This window comes from Hibiscus syriacus, unplaced genomic scaffold (assembly GCF_006381635.1).
Source record: "Hibiscus syriacus cultivar Baekdansim isolate YM2019G1 unplaced genomic scaffold, ASM638163v2 tig00110114_pilon, whole genome shotgun sequence".
NCBI classification, from domain to species: domain Eukaryota; kingdom Viridiplantae; phylum Streptophyta; class Magnoliopsida; order Malvales; family Malvaceae; genus Hibiscus; species Hibiscus syriacus.
This window is the reverse complement of record NW_024062594.1, coordinates 4,616,446-4,638,593: the sequence shown is the minus strand read 5'-3', so window position 1 is coordinate 4,638,593 and position 22,148 is coordinate 4,616,446. Positions and strand designations below refer to the sequence as shown.

The window sequence follows — 22,148 nt, the reverse complement described above, 5'->3', positions numbered from 1 at the left end:
TTCGATTTCAACTTCACAACGAAGAATTTCGTGATCAGAATCTTTCGGTTTCGACTCAACCTCACGACGAGGGAGTCACTTCAGGATTCAATTCAAAATGATAAATCAGTCTTAGCATCGGATTTCAACTCTACAACAGAGGATATTCGATGGGGACAGACCCCTTTATGGATGGTGTTTGATATATTCATGTTAGACAAGAAATGTGTCTTTTAATCTTTGTCCTACACCCGTTACACGACTATGGGCAAAGAGGGGCAGCTGTCGACACATATTTTTTCTCTATGGCATTTACATTTGCATTTGTGTTATTATTTATAATATATGGTTTATGTGTATACATATCATATTATTTTTATAATTACACTTGATTTACAGGTTACAGGCCCAATTGGTGCCCACAAATCCACATGTGGTTCAACATGCCAAACCCAAGTCACGCGCCCAACGCGTAGGATTTCCAGAAACCCTAGCAAGCCTTCACTCCATCAGCGCCGCATGGTGCATCCAGCTCTCCCTCACTCGTCTCTCCACAAGCGCCACAGTCCCCACTTGGCACGCCGCTTGTCACGCAATGAACCCACTTTTCTCGGCCTCCAACTTACGTGAATGTGTAGGACACCAACTGCTCAACATAGCCCGGTTCTCTCGGCCACAAGCAACGATCGTGGATGTCAAACAAATAAGAGTAGTTGAGTTTGATTAGGACTCAAGCTAGACCAAAAAATAGGCATGCATTTTTGTATAAATAGGCATGTAATCAACAGTATTGGGGGGATTTTTTTTGATACTGAATACAAGCAAAGTTATAAGCAAAATTACCAGCAAGTCACCACCAAGCATTCAGAATTTCTTTCGAAGGTTTTGTGCAAATATTTCGAAAGGAAAGGTAAAAAGTTCATACCTTTTGCGTGTTTTTCTTCCTTGTCTTATGTCTCCGTTAAGCTTTGGTTCGAAAGAAACCCAAAAAGAGCATTTTAGCCGATGAACGGAGGGGCTTGGTCGGGATCTTCTTTTGTAGATCTAGCCCCCGAGGCTCGTTTTTTGTAAAAAATATTTTGGTTTTTGAAAACTAGATTTAAAAAGCTTTGGAAAACAGAAAAAAAACGGGTTTTGCCGCCGATGAACGGCGGCGGCGAGGCGGCGCGAGGAGGCCAACGGTTGGTTTCTGGAAAATGTCGCCTGTGTTCTTCATTCCTGAAGAACAAGGCAGAGAAAAGAAGAGATGGGGTTGCTCTCGGGCGAGAGAAGAAGAGAAAATGAAATTAAAAAAACATTTGATCCGTTTATATCAGATCCGCGTTTTGCAATAAATTAGGGTAAACTACCCTTTTGGTCCCTCGCAGCTTTTAAAGAGTTATTTTGACCCCGAATTTGCTTTTGAATTGGTCTCTAATTCTGATTTTCTTTCACTTTAGCCACTTAACTTGTTTTTGATTCAATTTAATACTTATACTAGCCTTTTTTTCATTTATTCCATATCATGTAATTATATATATATATATACGTATTTTCTATATATTTCATCTATATACTTAGTGTTAATACATATATATTATTTTAATTAACTTTTTTTTTATCTAGCTACTACATCTTATAATTTTATACGTTATATATGTATTTTTTATTATTTACCAATCTTACTCATTTTATCTTATAATTATATTTCTATTAACATTTTATTTTTTTTTTGTATTTACATATGTATATACATATATATATATATTCATTTTACCTATTATTGATATTTTTCCTTTTTAATACTTTAATATATATATATTTCTTGTTTCATTCATTAATTATTTATTCCATTTTTATTTTATTTATTTCCCCTTTTACTTTTTACTATTATTATTATTTATTTATTTATGCTATTATATTATATTTTTTATTATTATATACGTATATGTATTACTCATTTTTTACTCTTTATTTCTATATATCTTTTATGTATTTTTTATATTCTACATATATATATATATATTTTATTTATTATTTTCATCATTATTATTTCACTACTATTTTTACTATTATAATTGTTATTTTTATTACATGTATATTACGCATATTTTTTTTTCTTTTTTTTTTTTCATTTTCATTGCTTTATATTTTATTTTATTATGTGTATTTTTTTTATCCATTTATATTTTATTATATTTTCTTCTTTTTTTTATTTGTATTTTCGTTTTTTTTCTTTGCATATTTTATTTTATATTTAGTCATATTTCATTCTTTTTTTTTCTGTATACATTGTTTTTTTATATATTATTTCGTTTGTTCGCCTTATTTTTCCATTTTATTACTTCCATTACCTAACCCTTTCTTTGGCTTTTTGAGAGAACTTCAAACAATCAGTGGTAAGCAATTTGGATCAATATTTTACCTTTTAATTTAACTGTCAATTTTCTTAATTAAAGACAACTGGAAATTACACAGTACCGAAAGGGCAGTTCAAGGGTGCTAGCCCTTCCTTGACTGTAACCGACTCCCGAATCCGACACATCTCTTGTAAGACGCAGATCAGGTAAGAAAAAGGGTATCCGATCAACCCATTTATTTTTAAATAAATGATCGGTGGCGACTCCAATCCATTTCCCTAAGTCGAAGCCCAATCCCGGGTCCCAACCGAAAGACGGTTGCGACAGTGTTAAATTAATATTAACCTTTATTTGCACGTTTTATTTTATATCTATCCATTCCTCGATAAACAAGATTTTATTAAATAACATATGAGCAAGATGACACCGACCGTTAAGTTATGTGATGATTTTCCTCTAGGATCAAGTTAATTAATTTATGTGTATATATATATATATATATTGAAAAAAAACGTTTGGTTTATAATTTTGTTTGTATGTATTAATAATTATTTGAATTATTTTGTTAAACTTTTAACTCTTTATACTTTTTTATTTTTAAATAATTAGTTTATATACTTTAATAATTTTAAAAATATATATAGATTACATAATTATTTTATTTTTATTTTGATAAATTACTTTTATGATTTAGAAAAACATAATAATAAAGTTACCTAATGATTGTAAAATAGTCATTTTATCTTTTACCTTTTTGGAATAATTTAACATTTAATATTTTAATTTATGGTTAAAATATACGTTGTTGGATTAAAAATCGTTAATTGATTGATGATTCAACTCATATTGCTAATTGATATTTTTATGTGTGTTCTAATATTGATGTGACACAAATTACATCATCAATTTAGATGATGTGTCATATGTCACATCATTATTTTAGGTGACATGACATATTATCATCATTTCGATGATGTAACACATATTATATCATCATTTTTATGATGTGGTATATGTCACATCAATAACTGAATACGTATGAAAACGACATGAATTGATTACTAGTTAATTAACGATTTTCATCTAACAAATTTTTTTTAATAAAAAATTAAAATACTCCAAAAAAAATAAAAGATAAAATGACTATTTGTGCAACCATTATAATAATTTTATCAGTATGGTCTGAAAAACACATTAAAAGGTCACCCAAAGCTTAAGAGTATGGTTTTGAATATGCAAGAACTTTTTGGGCCCCTTTGCCTAATTGCCTATGACCTATTGCGTAACTTGCGATACAAACACCGATGGCTACATCCGTGCCGTGCCATCATTGCTTGCTTGTTCTGGTTGATTGTCTTCAGGTTATTCATTTTTCTTGGAATATTATATTTTGTTTTTATTTCTTTTTATTTGTGGTAATAATATTCTATTAACCTAGAAGTTATTCCATCTCGATAACAAAAATACATTACATATAGAAATTTTCATTTAAAAATTGTGTTATTTAAAGTAATTATTTAAATCTACATATAGAAGTTATTCCATCTCGATAACAAAAATACATTACATGAACAGAAAATAGCAGCTTTAATTATCCATGAGAATTCTGGAAACATAAAAAGAAATGTTAACACTTCTCGGACAGAACAAAAAGAAAGGTTAAAGACACTCGTTTTTGTCCAAACATTTTTTATTTATTTTTATTTTTAATTTATTATTATTATTATATTAATACAAATATTTACATTTTGTTGCAGGCTATTAAGCTCACCAGAAGACCCAAAGCCCAATTACAACCCAGTTCATTAGCCCAACAGAAGTTGACCCAATCCAACTAACCTACCCAGCAGCCCCAAAACAGATTACAACCCAACAAAGACCCGACAGCCCACTGCAACTCGAAACCCGGGACTCGAACCGGCTTAGCTCCAGTAACTCAAACCTAATTAGGGTTTTACATTAACTCAGCAGTCATCGTTTGCTTAGCCGTTGGATCTATCTAGATCCAACGGTCCTAATTGCGTCTGGATTATGGGAACCCTAGCTGACCATCAGGTCCCGTTTAGTTCACGGTATATTTATTTCCTGGGAGGAATGTTGTTTTCTCAGATGAATATACTCATATTTGGATAGACTATATTATCAAGTGCTAGGAAAAAATTAATACCAACAGGGATTTTTTTACTGCATTCCCGGGAATGTTTATACCTCCTCTCCCTTAGATTTTTACTCATTCCGTCCCCGTTGTCTAAAATAGCCTTCTCCCCCTCCCCTTCGTTCTGCTGAAATTTTCTTCTTCTTCGATTTAGCTTAGATATTTGCTTCTGGCATTCATATTTCAGTTTTTATTTTTAACATATTTCTTGATTATGAAAGAACCCAGAGTGGTGTACCGCTTATCCTTCACTTCTGGGCTTCTTGGTGTGAGGCTTCAAAGCAAATGGACAAAGTCTTTTTCCATCTCTCCATTGATTTCCCCAACGCTCACTTCCATAGGATTCCTCTTCTATTCACTTTTTAAGCTTATAATGCAGGGTTCCTTTCCCAAAAGCGCCTAGCTAATGGGCTTAGGCACAAGTTATACTGAAGCCGTTGCTCTCATTGCCACTCAGGTGATTCCTATACTCTGCGATTTTGTGTATAATGTATATATATGGCAATCTCAATTTGTTATCCAGACTTGGGATAAGTGTTGGATACTGGTATATATCTGATTCCTAATTTGTTATCCGAACTTGGGATGGGTGTTGGATACAGGTATTAGTATATTTTTGATAAGGGTATGTTCAAACCAATTGTTTCCAAGTGTTTTCTTATATATGAAAAATCATGCCCTCATACTCATGTTCGGGTATGTGTTTGAATAGATGTCGGACACAAGTTCTTCAGGAAAACTGAAGAGTCTAGATATACTAGGAATGATTGAAATTTGTGGATATTGTATGCTGATTATGCGAGTTTTTCCAACCTGATGATTTATTGCCCGATTCTGTTGAGCTATTTCCATGAACGAGTCTATTTGTGTATTTTTTTAATTATTTGTGTTTTTATGCAATTGGTATTCTCATGCTTCAGGATATCCAATTTCATTGTTTCTTAGTAGCTATGTTATTTAAACACAGATGTGAGTGTCAAGTTATGATTTTTTTGCGACATGTGTACGTTCAATTTGTTCTAATATTTTCTTGTATTTTGAGGATCTTTGGAGGATCATATTCTATACACATCCAGATAAGTGTCTGATATATTTCCCAAATACATATACTTCAAGAAAAAATGAAGAGTCAAAGCCATACATCTTCGTAAAGCGGAGTAGATAATTTAGGATTTTATTCGAAATTGTTCATAAATAGAGTTATTGGTTTTCAGAGCTAAGTCAATCACATGCCTGTAATTTGCCGTGTACCAGTTTTCCCTTTTTGATTTTTTCTTAAAGAAGTTTAAGGAAAATCCCAAGTTCACATCCCTTTTGATATGTTTTTTCCACCATAGATTCTCGAGTTTGTTCGTGATGGTGACAAGAGTGTGACCGAATTGATGGACGTTGGCAAACAACTTTTGGGCAGGTATGCAACCAGTTTGCTTGGATTCTTCATTTCTCTTGAACTATTGGTGTCCAATACTTATATCTGATACATTCTGAGACATGGATATGGAGATGCAATCCTAAAAATGACATTTCAAATACATGGAAAAAACTAGAAAGACTTAAATATACATGTGTGGGACACATACCCGAATCCAACACTCGCTTCGATATCTGAGTAATATAAGCATCGACAATGTTTTGCTTTGAGCACATGATATATATATATATTATGTTGTAGAAACGAATAGTAATTTCAATTGATGTATAAACAGGAGGCAGGTTCTTTCATCGGTGCCATATTTATTGGATTCTGTTCAGGTAACTATGCTTTAAATAATCATAAATGGAATTGATTTTTCCTTTTGCAATTCTCATGTTTTATATCCTAAGTGTTATGTTTTTTAATCTTCATTTTTGTGGAAGTAATCAGGTCCCAAACATTGTTGTGGAGATCTGACCTCTAAGGATCCTTCAAATACTTGTAAAGACTTTAAAAAAACTAATCATTTCATGTCAGTGCAGGATAAGGGTATATATTCGACACGGATATGGTTAGACTTTTCCTGAAAATTTTCATGTATTTGGAGGTCATATCCTCATTTATGTGTTGGACATGAGTGTTGTTATGGACACATTAAGAAAAATAAAGAATTGGAGCAATACACGCCTGAAGAGCCATTGTTCCAGATTTTTCTTGGCTCATATTGTGAACTCTTTTTTTCTGTCAAAATCAACAATGCAGATTTAGTATATTATGCAGATTAGTTAGAACTTGGAACTGGTCCTGCTTGTGAATATGAAGTATCCAGTGGGAACTAAAAAAATATTGATAATGCAGTGCCTTCTAATGAGGAACCCGAAATGGATGATAAAACTGTTCCCGATGAAGTGATCCCAAAAGGTGGGACGATTACACTTAATTCCGGGAGGAGAGCAGTAAGCCTCAGAGTCACTAACAGTGGAGATAGGCCGGTTCAGGTGTTGCAAACTCTCTTCTTTTATTCATATTTTTTTCTTGTTTAGAGTTTGATCAATTCCACACCAGTTTCAGTTCAGTCTATATTCTTAGGATTTGAGTGCAAGTGTTAGATAGGGATAATAGTTAGGTTTTTCTATATTAATAGGATGTAAGCGTGTGTTAGGTCTTGATATGATTAGATTTTTCTAAGTTTTTCTGGAGAATCCCTGGAGGTCATATCTCCGTATCCATATGTTGAAAATGAGCATTTCAAGAAGAATGTTGGGTGCCAACAGCATAGCTTTCGGTACCACTATATCTATGTGTACGTAGCTATGTAACTTGGACACGTGTGTGAGTGTTGGATACGAGTATGTGCATGTTCATATTTTTTTCCAAGAGTTTTCCATTTATTTGGAGGATCTTATCTTCATATCCATATCCGAAAATGTGTCTGACATGTGTTGCACACGGTCTTAGTAACATAGGTACAGAGAATTGACCTACAATATAACTAACCAATAAACTTCGGTTAATTTTTTCCAAGGAAGAATTGAAAGATCTCTGTGCTAACCCTTTAACATTTTTTTCAGGTAGGAAGCCATTATCACTTTATCGAGGTAAACCCTGACTTGGATTTCGATCGAAATAAAGCATTAGGCATGCGGCTAAATATACCAGCGGGAACAGCTTAAAGATTTGAGGTCGAGCGAGCATTTTAACCTTCATATGTTGATAAGCTTGTTGTTTGATCATTGATTAAGTTAATTAACGGTTATTCATTGATCATGTTGTGGGTGTTGGTTATGTATATGTGTCGACATAGGTACGTTCAGTATTTACGATGTTTTTCCATATATTTAGAGCTAGTGACCGTTGAATATATATATTCACACTGAAGTTGATTTAATCCATGAATGTATATGTTCGAATGCTAGTTGCTAAGTCAATCCGATTACTTGATTACTTATTTTCTTGCAGAATATAATCATTAGCTGCTTGTTATTGCATTTGACAATCCTAGGCTGAGAGTATTTCACTGAACACACACATGAAGATTTTCTCTTGTTAGATTCATTCAATCATTTCCCTCAAAATGTAGAGAAGTGAATTTAACTAAACTTGCCCAGGAACGCATTTTTCCATCTTGAATAAAGGCAATAAATATTCATACTGATAAGACTGGACTATCCAATTGTGTGGCTATTCTTCCTTTAATATCGCCCTTTGATAATTTGCTTGAAGTCTAGGTTTGGTTAATGTTCGATTTTTCTATTTAAACACTCTTGAAAGATGAATAAGGTTGGCCATTTGATTGTTTCTGTCAGGATGGTATGATTTTTGATAAATTGGAGGGTGCAGATCTTTCCAGTCTCGCCAAAAAAGTTGCCAAGGTTACTGGGTTTATTAACCCTGGAGAAGTTGCTGCTCCTGCTAGTCTTGGGATGGCTGCCGGCCCCACCGTCCTTGAGACGGTCCAAGATTTGGAAAAGGTAAATGGTTCATCCCAGACAGGAAATCAACTGCAAACTGGTCTCGACGGCAAACTTAAAAAAATGCTTACATCCTTTTCTTTTCCTTGATTTCTTTTTTTTTTCTCGAGTGATGATTGCAGAGTTGAAGAAGTCGTTGCATGTTGTGTTCTCACAATTCGGAAAGATACTAGATGTGTTAGCATTGAAGACGCTGAAACACAAAGGTCAAGATTGGGTTATTTTCGAGGATGTTAGCTTCGCTGCCTGTAACATCAAATTAGGGTCTAAATTGTAAATTTTGAAAATTATGTGCTCGATTTCGAAATAAGTTAAAAGTTCAAGGATTTAAATAGAAAAAAATTCAGTGTTAGATTAAATGGTAATTTTTGGAAAGTTTGAATAGTATAATGGTAATTCCATAAGAAAGGTTTTTATTTCTCCTTTATATAGGAGATGGCACGTGGAAAGGGAGGAAAGAAAATAGAAAAGTTTGGAGACTTTGGTTCAACCTTCTTCTTCTTCTTCTCTTCCCGTAAGTCATGGAAAATGTAAATTTAATTTCAACTGGTTAATTCTTGAGTTTTAAACTTAGTTTTGATTCTTGGGTGTTAAGAAAGATAATTTAGAGATTAAAGTATGTTGAAACTCCAAAATGAATGAGTTATGAAGGATTAAATGTGAAAGTTTTTAAGTGAATTATTGAAATAGAGGGAGTTAATATATTGTGAAGTTGAATTTGACTTGTCAATGATTAAATTAAGAGATTTGGAGTGATAGAATTGGATTTAGAACATATAGAAAATTTGGTATGATTCTTGAATACTATGTGGAGGAGTGGATTCTTAAGTTAAAGAGGTATTGAATGAAAATTAATTAGTTTAAGTATGTATATGAAAGTTAGGAATATTAAAGGGAGTGAAATATGAAGTGTTGAGCTGAAAATGAAGTGATTTTCGAGCTCAACATGTGATTTCTGGGCTAAGGGAATCGGTACCCATTCAAGGGGAACCGATACTCCCTCAAACAAACCAGAATTTACAGAATGTCATGGGGGAACCGATACCCCCACAGTAGGGAACCGATTCCCCCCTAAAGGAAGAAATGAATATTGGTTTATTAGGTTCGTTTAAGTTGTTAGTATCGAATTACAAGATGTAGGTATCTAATAATTGTCTTGAAAATGTATAATTATATAGATACAGAGCCTAAACGAGTTTCAGAATCATTAACAAGTAAGATCGATCAAGAGGAAAGATAAGAGATTTGTCTTGACTAGTGAGGCCAGGTGAGTGCATACTAGTAACATGTAGTGTTTAATGGAAATAAGACTTGTGATGAGTCCATTTCCTAGAGTAATATGCATGAAGTCATGAAAATGATTATGTGTTTGTTAGAAGTTATGTATTATATTAATTGTATGTATGCATGACTAAAGATATTGATATGTTTGGTATATATTAAATGATTTGTGTAAAACACTATTATGTAATAATAGAAGAACATGAAATAAGTTATATGATAAAGACATAAGACTGAAATGAACATGTGAAATAAGCTACAAGTCAATGAATCATTGACCTATATATATGAACATAAGATAACTAAGTATAAGTCATATTATATGGTATAAGTGATTATACGATAAAGGTTAAGAGACTCTATGAGGATAGTATAAATTTGAGGGCATAAACATAAGTAATGATACATAAGTTTTACAGGGAAGATTTATATACTTAAAGGAAACTATAGTTTATGAGTTATAAAGTGAAGAATTACAAAACTTTATGAAAGAGTATTATAGAAATCATGGGAAATTGAACTAAATAAATAGATAAAACTAGTATATAGATGATTTATGTGAGTGAAAAGGGAAGTGAGATAAGATAAGTAGAAACTATGTATAGGATAAAATGAGACTATTTGAACTTGTAGTATAAACTTTATAAAAGAAGACTTAGGTAAACTCATTATATGATACAATTATAGAGCATTGCTATGCCAATTATATTAAAGAGTATATATGAGTATATGAGTAAGCTTATAGGTTATTGATAGTACATATAAGGTTATATAAATGTATGATAATATGAAAAAGTGAACTAAGTTTAATGATGTTGAACCTTATGAGTAGAAGTTATGTGATTATAAGTAAGATGATTACATGATCACAAGATATGATACTTGACATAAGATATATGAAAGAGAAATCATATGTCATGTGAAATATTATATGACTATGTAATTATATGAAAAAGAATACAATTATATGTGATAAGCTCTGTGATATGTGAATCTTATTAAAATGTTCTACGCGTAAGTGAATCATGTGTCTATATGTATATGTGATATGTGATATGTGATTTATATGAAAATGAGCTACGTGAAAGAACTATGAGACTATGTGTATATGTGAATGTATGCTAACATAAATATTAATGCCCATGTTATGTGACATGAGAGCTAGAGGTATAGTTGGCATGCCAAGAGTCGAGGGTCTACGCGGTCCTTCGGGATATATATGTATTCTTTGGAACATGTGTGAGGTCTTTTGAGACACATACTTGATCCTTGGCATATGTATATGATTCTTAAGGAATTTTCTGTGGTCTTTAGGGACAACCTTAATGGCACTTGGGTGCATTTCTATGTGGAACTACGGTGCAATTCTACGTGGCACTTCGGTGCATTTATACGAGCTGTGGTGACAACATTAGTGCACAACCTCTATAGACTCACATATCTATGGTTCTCACATGTGTACATGGGCTAAGAAAGAGATAGTTGTGAAAACAATGTATGTAATATATGTATATGATGTGTGATATGAATTGCATGACATAATATATGTGATATGGGTTATTGTATCTGTTACATGATATACATGAATATATGTTGATGTATATGCGAATGAGTATAAATGATTTATATGATGATATAAGAATTTGTTATAAGATATAGAATATGAACGTAAGAGATCATATGAACAAGAAATAAGAGATAGGAAGTATAATAGTATAAGAGTATAATAAAAACATAAGTGATGAAATGTATGTGTACAAGTATGTAATTGTTATATAAAGAAGAGTATATGAGTTGTATGATTTGATAGCATAAAACAGTCATGCATGATTAGTGGATATGAATTTCATTAGATGTATTTTTATGCCTCACTAAGTCATCGACTTAGCGTGTGAGTATTTCACACGCAAGTTATGGAAAGTGAAAAGAGAAGCTGAGAGGTGTAAGACAGGTCAGCATATTCCTTACAAAGTTCAGATCAAAAAAGAAATGGTTGATATGTATTTTATTCTTTTAGATGTAGTTGGTATGTAATATAAACTATTTGAATTGTATATGTTCTGATAAGTATGAAAACTTTTATTTTGAAATAATATGAAGTTTTCTTTAACGGAGATTTTTTTTTCACTATTTTGAATAAAGGGTTAAAAGTTGATGTGACACCTCGACTCGGATACGGGTTGGGGGTGTTACATTTAATGGTATCAAAGCTAAGGTTTAGCCGATTCTAGGCTTAAACTGGAGTCAAATGAGTTTTAAAAATGTGTACATGCCAACATAGAGTGAAAATTTCTGATCTGATAGTGTAAGGAGTGTGTTGTCTTGCTAATAGAATTAGATTGCTAAGTTATAATAGAAGTATGATTTTTTTCAAAGTAAAGTGAAAGGCGATATTCCTGATTGTGATAGCTATTCACCTGCCCTGGCCAGGCAGGATGAAGAGCGGCCATATCAGGAAGTGCCTAGTAAGATCAAAGGTTGATTTCAGAAAGCTGAAATCATATCTGAATGATGATAGAAAGTTTTCATTGTTTTGATTCGGAAACATGATATGGAATAGTTTTGTTATTACGTGGATAAGATAGAATATGGTGAACAAGTGTCACCATAAGAATGTTAAAAAGATCAAAGGATGTGGTGAGTATTTGTATAAGAATTCAAGAATAGATACATCAGTGACAAGTGTATAAGAGATATGGAGATAGAGTTTATGAATGTAAGACAAAAGGATAGTACTATGTTTAAGCAAAAATATGGATACGATAAGGGTTTGTATTTTAGATGAAAGAGTTAGTGTTGGCTAACCAGATTATGTGATGGAAAATGTATAGAAATTTAATATTTTGAGATGTTGTCGGGATAAGACAACCAAAGATGAGGTGGATCGGATACAGTTGTATATTTTGATCATAATAATGTGACATAATGAAGAAGGTGAGGATTCGTATGTTTGACTAAAGCCAAGGATTGATAAGAAGAGTTTAAGAATGGGTACATCAGTGATCAGTTTATAAGATAAAGGAAGTTAGAATGTTGAGTTGGAACAATGAAAATTTCATGGTGTATGAGAATAAATGTGGATTTGATAAGTTAAGTAAACTATTGCTGAGATAATTCCGACTGGAATGAATGTATATGAATGGTTCGATGAAGGTTTATGCTTTAGATTGGAATAATTGGTACTGACTAACATAATTATGTGATGGTAAGTGTATTAAAGTTAAAGGATTAGAAGATGATGTCAGGGTAAATTAACTAAGTATGGTGTGAATTGAGACATGATTATGTATTTTGATCATGAAATGTAAGGTAATGGAAGAGACAAGAGAATAGTAATGTATATGAATAAGTGTGTGTTGGATAAGTGAGTAAATTGCACTTGTTGGATTTCAACTGAGAAGATGAATATGATTAGTTTGATTAGGGCTTATGCCCTAAATTGGAAAAGTTATTACTGATTAATTGTAATAGTATGAATAATAAAGTTATAAGATTTGAAGAAAATATAAAGTTAAGTTAATCAAGTATGATGTGGATTTGGAAATGGTTTTGATCATATAGATATTATGTAGGCAAGGAAATAAGTATTTTTATGTTTAAAAAGGGGCTTTAAGGAAGAAAATACAAGTATAAGGGATGATAAAGAATGAGGTTCTGTATAAGTAAAGCGGATTATCAAAGTTATGAAGATGCAATGAAGATCGGTAATCAGAGATGAGTATAAATGTTAAGAAAATAGTATGTGAACATTAAAGAAAAGATATGATATGTGTATAAGAAGATTTTGATTTTGACGGAATGAAAGAATAAAGGGATAGGAAAAGACAAAGATGGAGTTTAAAAGATCAAGTAAGACAAGAGGTATATTGAGATATAAGTTATAAGTTTGATATTGAAATGATACAATTTTCAATTATTAGAAGAACGAGAATGAGTGATTTTTTTTACAAATACGTAAGGGTTATATGAAAGATTGTGTGTATAGTAATACAGACAAGGATTAACAAATAAGCAAAAACTTGATTTATGTGCAAAGCACATAGAGAATGATGAAAAGATCAATTATCTATAATATTGAGGAATAAGGATTGGGGTTGTTGTCTATATAATGAATGACATTATATGAACTTATAAAGATATGGACGTATATGAAGAATTAAGTATGGGAAAATGGTAAGTTTGCTAGCGGTAACAGGAAAGATTAAGGGAAACAACATGAAAATATTAGAAGACATGATATTATAAAGGTATGCAGTGAAAATTCCAGGAGGAATTTTCTTTAAAGGAGGGGAGATTTGTAATATCCCAAATCAGGGTCAGTGACTAAATTACAAATTTTGAAAACTATGTGTTTGATTTCGAAACAAGTTAAAAGTTCAAGGATTTAAATAGAAAAAAATTCAGTATTAGATCAAATTGTAATTTTGGAAAGTTTGAAGGGTATAATGGTAATTCCATAAGAAAGATTTTTATTTCTCCTTTATATAGGAGATGGCACGTGGAAATGGAGGAAAGAAAATAGAAAAGTCTGGAGACTTTGGTTCAACCTTCTTCTTTTTCTTCTCTTCCCGTAAGCTCCATGGAAAAGGTAAGTTTAATTTCAACTGGTTAATTCTTGAGTTTTAAACTTAGTTTTGATTCTTGGGGTAATAAGAAAGATTATTTAGAGATTAAAGTATATTATAACTCCAAAATGAATGAGTTATGAAGGATTAAATGTGAAGAGTTTTTAAGTGAATTATTGAAATAGAGGGAGTTAATATATTGTGAAGTTAAATTTGACTTGTCAATGGTTAAATTAAGAGATTTGGAGTGATAGAATTGGATTTAGAACATATAAAAAATTTGGTATGATTCTTGAATTCTATGTGGAGGAGTGAATTCTTAAGTTAAAGAGGCATTGAATGAAAATTAATTAGTTTAAGTATGTATATGAAAGTTAGGAATATTAAAAGGAGTGAAATATGAAGTGTTGAGCTGAAAATGAAGTGATTTTCGAGCTCAACATGTGATTTCTGGGCTAGGGGAATCGGTGCCCATTCAAGGGGAACCGATACCCACTCAAACGAACCAGAATTTACAGAATGTCATGGGGGAATCGATACCCCCACAGTAGGGAACCGATTCCCCCCTAAAAGAAGAAATGAATATTGGTTTATTAGGTTTGTTTAAGTTGTTAGTATCGAATTACAAGATGTAGGTATCTAATAATTGTCTTGAAAATGTATAATTATGTAGATACAGAGTCTAAACGAGTTTCAAAATCATTGACAAGTAAGATCGATCAAGGGGAAAGATAAGAGATTTGTATTGACTAGTGAGGCCAGGTGGGTGCATACTAGTAACATGTAGTGTTTAATGGAAATAAGACTTGTGATGAGTCCATTTCCTAGAGTAATATGCATGAAGTCATGAACATGATTATGTGTTTGTTAGAAGTTATGTATTATATTAATTGTATGTATGCATGACTAAAGATATTGATATGCTTGGTATATATTAAATGATTTGTGTAAAACACTATTATGTAATAATAGAAGAACATGAAATAAGTTATTGATAAAGACATAAGGACTGAAATGAACATGTGAAATAAGCTACAAGTTAATGAATCATTGACCTATATATATGAACATAAGATAACTAAGTATAAGTCATATTATATGGTATAAGTGATTATACGATAAAGGTTAAGAGACTCTATGAGGATAGTATAAATTTGAGGGCATAAACATAAGTAATGATACATAAGTTTTATAGGGAAGATTTATATACTTAAGGGAAGATTTATATACTTAAAGGAAACTATAGTTTATGAGTTATAAAGTGAAGAATTACAAAACTTTATGAAAGAGTATTATAGAAGTCATGGGAAATTGAACTAAATAAATAGATAAAACTAGTATATAGATGATTTATGTGAGTGAAAAGGGAAATGAGATAAGATAAGTAGAAACTATGTATAGGATAGAATGAGACTATTTGAACTTGTAGTATAAACTTTATAAAGGAAAACTAAGGTAAACTCATTATATGATACAATTATAGAGCATTGCTATGCCAATTATATTAAAGAGTATTATGAGTATATGAGTAAGTTTATAGGTTATTGATAGGACATATAAGGTTATATAAATGTATGATAATATGAAAAAGTGAACTAAGTTTAATGATGTTGAACCTTATGAGTAGAAGTTATGTGATTATAAGTAACATGATTACATGATCACAAGATATGATACTTGACATGAGATATATGAAAGAGAAATCATATGTCATATGAAATATTATATGACTATGTAATTATATAAAAAAGAATACAATTATATGTGATAAGCTTTGTGATATGTGAATCATATGAAAATGTTCTACGCGTAAGTGAATCATGTGTCTATATGTATATGTGATATGTGATTTATATGACAATGAGCTATGTGAAAGAACTATGAGACTATGTATATATGTGAATGTATGCTAACATAAATATTAATGCCCATGTTATGTGACATGAGAGCTAGAGGTATAGTTGGCATGGCAAGAGTCGAGGGTCTACACGGTCTTTCGGGACATATATGTATTTTTTGGAACATTGTGAGGTCTTTTGAGACACATACTTGATCCTTGGCATATGTATATGATTCTTAAGGAATTTTTTACGTGGTCCTTAGGGACAACCTTATATGGCACTTCGGTGCATTTCTACGCGGCACTACGGTGCAATTCTACGTGGCACTTCGGTGCATTTATACGAGCTGTGGTGACAACATTAGTGCACAACCTCTATAGACTCACATATCTATGGTTCTCACATGTGTACATGGGCTAAGAAAGAGATAATTGTGAAAACAATGTATGTAATATATGTATATGATGTGTGATATGAATTGCATGACATGATATATGTGTGATATGGGTTATTGTATCTATTACATGATATACATGAATATATGTTGATGTATATGCGAATGAGTATAAATGATTTGTATGATGATATAAGAATTTGTTATAAGATATAAAATATGAACGTAAGAGATCATATGAATAAGAAATAAGATATATTAAGTATAATAGTATAAGAGTATAATAAAAACATAAGTGATGACATGTATGTGTACAAGTATGTAATTGTTATATAAAGAAAAGTATATGAGTTGTATGATTTGATAGCATAAAACAGTCATGCATGATTAGTGGATATGAATTTCATTAGATGTATTTTTATGCCTCACTAAGTCATCGACTTAGCGTGTGAGTGTTTCACACGCAGGTTATGGAACGTGAAAAGAGAAGCTGAGAGGAGTAAGACAGGTCAGCATCTTCCTTACAAAGTTCAGATCAGAAAAAAAATGGTTGATATGTATTTTATTCTTTTAGATGTAGTTGGCATGTAATATAAACGATTTGGATTGTATATGCTCTGATAAGTGTGAAAACTTTTATTTTGAAATAATATGAAGTTTTCTTTAATGGAGATTTTTTTCAGTATTTTGAACAAAGGGTTAAAAGTTGATGTGACACATCGGACTCGGATCCGGGTCGGATACGGGTTGGGGGTGTTAAACTACCAATGCTCTTAGGCGAATGCAGGGCTTTCCCTTTTATGACAAGGAGATGGTATATGTATTTTTGCAATTGGTTCCTTGTTTTTGTCATTGATGGAGACTGCAACAAGTTTCCAAGCTCCGCTTTTAATATGTCAAAATTGTTTTTCCTTGTTTCTGTCTCTGATTATTATTAAATTCTCTATGTTTTAACATTTGTTGCGGATACTAATCAGGTTACGTAAGTATGAATCAAATGACTAAATTTAGTATATAAAGAGATTGTATTAATTTTACTTTCTTCAGTTACACAAGCAGCAAATATAATGCAATTGTCACTACCAAAAAATAACAACTGGTTGTGAAGCTAGACCCTAGATTGGATCAATCTCAAACGAACTATAATCCAAGAGATTAGCATATCATTAATGCTTAATTCTACTCGGCTATACTCTCTCCAATTCATTATTATGTTTAACTAGTTGGTCACTCAAATCCTTTCTCCATCCTTGGATCAGTCTCTCCTGATTCTTGATGATCTCGGATTTCATTTTCAATTCTTCTTCCACTGTTGCAATCTCCTGATAGAACAAGAAACAAGTTAAATTGGGCTTCTTTGGAGTGGCTTAATCATACACCACAATCATCTACAATAAAAGTTGTTGGGTTTACTGTTCTGAGCATTTCAGCTTTGGTTGGTTGATCCTCACGTTGCAAGCCAAGGAAGTATAACTAAAACTTCTTGGCAGCCTCCATGAAATCTCTAGCATGCCTCTCCACATCAACTATGGCAATTGCAAATAAAATCACCATTTTAGAACACAAGGATTTGATCCAAAAAGCTTATATTAACTAAATTTATCTGAACTTTTCTGGGTACTACGTTAGTAAGTTAATGCATTCATTCAAGTACATCTATCTAATTCTGGACAGTGATAAAATATGGAACCAAGTATCAGAATAAGAACAAATATCAAAAGACTACCACAAAAGGAACATGGCAGATCATCTTTATATATATATATGAAGAAAAAGAAATGGAAATGTGGAAATGCTTTGGGAATTAAGGAGAGGGTGAGAGCTACAGACTATGATGAGAAGGGCGGGGAGAACAGTCAATAGCTTGAAGGTCCCTGGAGGGCAAGCATGGCAACAAAGTCATTTTCAACGCAACCACAATGAAAACATTAATATATTTTTACCATAAATTATGTAAAATTTAATATTAATTAAAATTAAAATAATACATGATATATTTAAATACTCAAGTAATATATTATTAACAGATAGAATTTTTATATAAATAATTTTTATTTAAATATTTAGAAATTTACTTGTTAAAAATATAGAACAAGGATAATTTGGTAAAATATGCATTCCAGTAATCTTTTATTCCTTCAACCAAACACGATAATCTTACATTCCTGCCAAACCAACCAAACACAATAATGTAATATTCCAGTAATCCTATTCCCTGGTAATCTTTTATTCCCACTGGTAATCTTACATTCCGTGAACCAAACGCACCCTCAGTAGTCGTTGCTCAAGTCGAGCCTCACCTCGCCGACAGCCTTTTACGCCGTCGTTGCACCAAACAGTGACAATAATCCCATCCAAGTCAGAAAATCCCCAAACAAATCTTATCCTAAATCTATGATATTATTACCCTATATAGAAACGAAATCAAATCCATCAAACAACCATCACCAATCAGAGGAGAAATATAAAACGAGCAGAGAAAAGATGGGGGGATGATATTCGAAACTGGAGAAAAAAATATCGAGAGAGAGAAAAATCAGAGAAAAAATAGAGAAAGGAAAGAAAAACTGAGAGAGAAGAAAAAGGGGAGATATATCGAGGGTTCGAAACCGTTCGCTGGAGCTCCAAGAGTCGTCGGCGTTAAAGGAATCGAGGGGTTCCTTTGTAGATCCATGGCGTTTCAGCCCATTCCAGGCCAAACGAGGCCCAGATTCATACTCAGGGCCAAGGAGCGCTTCGGGTGATATATTTTTCTTCCTCCTCCGGTGCTGGCGGACGACAGTCACCGCCGGTCAACGGCGGCCTATACAGTGTTTGCTCACTGGCTTGTAAGAGTTCTCTGGAACTCTCTCACACACTTTCTCTCTTCCTTTGTGTGAAATGAAGCAAAATGGTCGATTTTGGGATTAAAAGGGTGATTTATATATCAAACAAAACGACGTCGTTTTGAGGAGGACCTAGAGGGCATTTTCACGCGTGGGTTTATTACCCGAAAGGTCCTTTCTATTTTGTAACTGTATATTTTAGTCATCAATAAAACTTTATTTCCTTTTAATTCGAGCTCTTGTTTTTTAAATGTTTCAATTTCGTCCTTGTTCGCTTGTAAATATTTTATGCATTTATTTAAGCTGAGGCCATGGTACTTTTATTTATATACTTAAGCAGAATATGTTTTTATTAGTGTATTTTAGTCACTAATTTTATGTGTTGTATATTTTATGGATATTTGATTTTGGCTATGACATTTGTTAATCTATCATTTTAGTCACTGTTTTTAGCATTTGGTTTAATTATAGTTCGGTCATTTATGTCTCTATTTATTTCTTTTTAGTCCTCTATTATTTTTGGGTTATTTTTATTTATAGTGTATGTATTGTTTAATATTTATGATTTTGGTCCCTGGTTTATTTTGTAATTAAAGTTTAGCCCTTTTGGTTTCTGTTAATACCATTTTAGTTCCTTAAGTTTCTGTTTTTACAAATTTAGTCCATTAATTTTCTATTTTTGTCGTTTTAGTCCTTTAGTTTTAGTTTTTGATATTTTAGTCCTTTAACTTTATGTTTTTGTTATTTTAGTCCCTTAAGTTTCTATTTTGCTATTTTTGTCCTCAAGTTTTTGTAAATTTGATTTTGGTCCTTTAAATTTTTTTATTGTTCTATTTTAATCCCTTATCTATGTACATATTTTATGTATTCATTTGTATCATATGTAAATAAATATGCTTAATTTTATTTGTTGTAAATATTTTATTTCACATATTTTTATTTGAATTTATTTCCATCATATTTCTTTATTTAAATATTATTCGAATATTTTCAAGAACTGTATTTGTAGAATGGGCATGGAAAGTATCACTTGATCGAAGTAGTGTAATCCGATACGACGTTCGAATGAATTGGGACTTGAAATAAATCTCGTTTATTTTATTAATTAAATTTTTTATTCCAATAATACAATGTATTTTTTCATTAAATGGTGATTCATATCATTTTATGCAAATGTCAATTTTCAATTTATATTCGATTCGTGTTTCATCGAAGAGGGAATATTCTTTACGGATAAGAAATAGTCGAGATAGCTTTCCCGAAGGAGGATTGTTAATCTCGAGATTTCTTTTCAATTTAAAGAATTTTCTCTAATTAAATAATTTAAAGTAAATTAATTAATATTCGATAATTGGATCATATTTTAATTTTATATTCGATTCATACCTTCCACCATTTACGACAATGTGTAAGCGACACAATATCAATTTTGGGCGCTGTGGGGGTGCTAATCCTTCCCCACAAGTAACCAACTCCCGAACCTGTTTTAAAAGAATATTTGGTAAACGTAGACCAATTTTCGTCTTAAAAATGATTTTTTTTAAATTGTTTTAAAAGACGTTTTTAAGTATTTGACCTACCTAACCCAAAGCTCGGTGGCGATTCTATCCAATTTAATCCAAATCAATTCCAAATCCCCAATTTTTTAAAAATAAAAGTCATAATTTTTTTGAAAAATAATATTTAATCGTTTTACCTAAAAAATGGTTATGACAATTTTCGTTTCAATTTTTTTTTCAATTTTCTTCAATTTTCATTATCAAATTTAGTAATTTTAGTTTTTGATATTTTAGTTTTAGTCCTTTAGTTTTAGTTTTTGATATTTTAATCCTTTAACTTTATGTTTTTGTTATTTTAGTCCCTTAAGTTTCTATTTTGCTATTTTTGTCCTCAAGTTTTTGTAAATTTGATTTTGGTCCTTTAAATTTTTTTATTGTTCTATTTTAATCCCTTATGTATGTACATATTTTATGTATTCATTTGTATCATATGTCAATAAATATGCTTAATTTTATTTGTTGTAAATATTTTATTTCACATATTTTTATTTGAATTTATTTCCATCATATTTCTTTATTTAAATGTTATTCGAATATTTTCAAGAACTGTATTTGTAGAATAGGCGTGGAAAGTATCACTTGATCGAAGTAGTGTAATCCGATACGGCGTTCGAATGAATTGGGACTTGAAATAAATCTCGTTTATTTTACTAATTAAATTTTTTTATTCCAATAATACAATGTATTTTTTCATTAAATGGTGATTCATATCATTTTATGCAAATGTCAATTTCAATTTATATTCGATTCGTGTTTCATCGAAGAGGGAATATTCTTTACGGATAAGAAATAGTCGAGATAGTTTTCCCGAAGGAGGATTGCTAATCTCGAGATTTCTTTTCAATTTAAAGAATTTTCTCTAATTAAATAATTTAAAGTAAATTAATTAATATTCGATAATTGGATCATATTTTAATTTTATATTCGATCATACCTTCCACCATTTACGACAATGTGTAAGGGACACAATATCAATTTTGGGCGATGTGGGGTGCTAATCCTTCCTCACAATTAACCAACTCCCGAACCCGTTTTAAACGAATATTTGGTAAACGCAGACCAATTTTCGTCTTAAAAATGATTTTTCTTAAAATTGTTTTAAAAGACATTTTTAAGTATTTGACCTACATAACTCAAAGGTCGATGGCGATATTATCCAATTTAATCCAAATCAATTCCAAATCCCCAATTTTTTAAAAATAAAAGTCATAATTTTTTAAAAAAAATAATATTTAATCGTTTTACCTAAAAAATGGTTATGACAATTTTCGTTTCAATTTTTTTTCAATTTTCTCAATTTTCATTATCAAATTTAGTAAAAAAAA

The 22,148-nt window shown here is 31.4% G+C and overlaps 1 protein-coding gene and 1 pseudogene across 2 annotated transcripts; one reads left to right on the top strand and one right to left on the bottom strand.

Annotated features, from left to right (window-relative positions):
- The first annotated feature begins 4,445 nt into the window (after positions 1–4,445).
- LOC120215175 (urease-like) lies at positions 4,446–8,674 on the top strand. Of its 2 annotated transcripts, XR_005524919.1 has the most exons (7): positions 4,446–4,930; positions 5,811–5,884; positions 6,180–6,225; positions 6,746–6,885; positions 7,459–7,569; positions 8,194–8,358; positions 8,481–8,674. XR_005524919.1 is itself a non-coding variant. In XM_039212911.1 (5 exons), exons 1-4 carry the CDS (start codon positions 4,880–4,882, stop codon positions 6,797–6,799), a joined length of 225 nt encoding a protein of 74 aa, XP_039068842.1. In that variant the 5' UTR covers positions 4,446–4,879; the 3' UTR covers positions 6,800–6,885; positions 7,459–8,184. The 2 variants fall into 2 exon arrangements, 1 of the variants encoding a protein (XP_039068842.1); XM_039212911.1 differs by lacking the exons at positions 8,194–8,358; positions 8,481–8,674 and having other exon boundaries at positions 7,459–8,184.
- An 8,952-nt stretch (positions 8,675–17,626) lies between these two features.
- Positions 17,627–18,369, bottom strand: LOC120215393 (annotated as a pseudogene).
- Between the last annotated feature and the right edge of the window lie 3,779 nt (positions 18,370–22,148).

Bases quoted from the DNA above. Each gene is read 5' to 3' on its own strand.
- LOC120215175 (XM_039212911.1), top strand. From the start codon at position 4,880: ATGGGCTTAGGCACAAGTTATACTGAAGCCGTTGCTCTCATTGCCACT. The intron at 4,931-5,810 runs GTGATTCCTATA...TTTCCACCATAG, and splicing joins TTGCTCTCATTGCCACTCAG to ATTCTCGAGTTTGTTCGTGA. The intron at 6,226-6,745 runs GTAACTATGCTT...TTGATAATGCAG, and splicing joins ATTTATTGGATTCTGTTCAG to TGCCTTCTAATGAGGAACCC.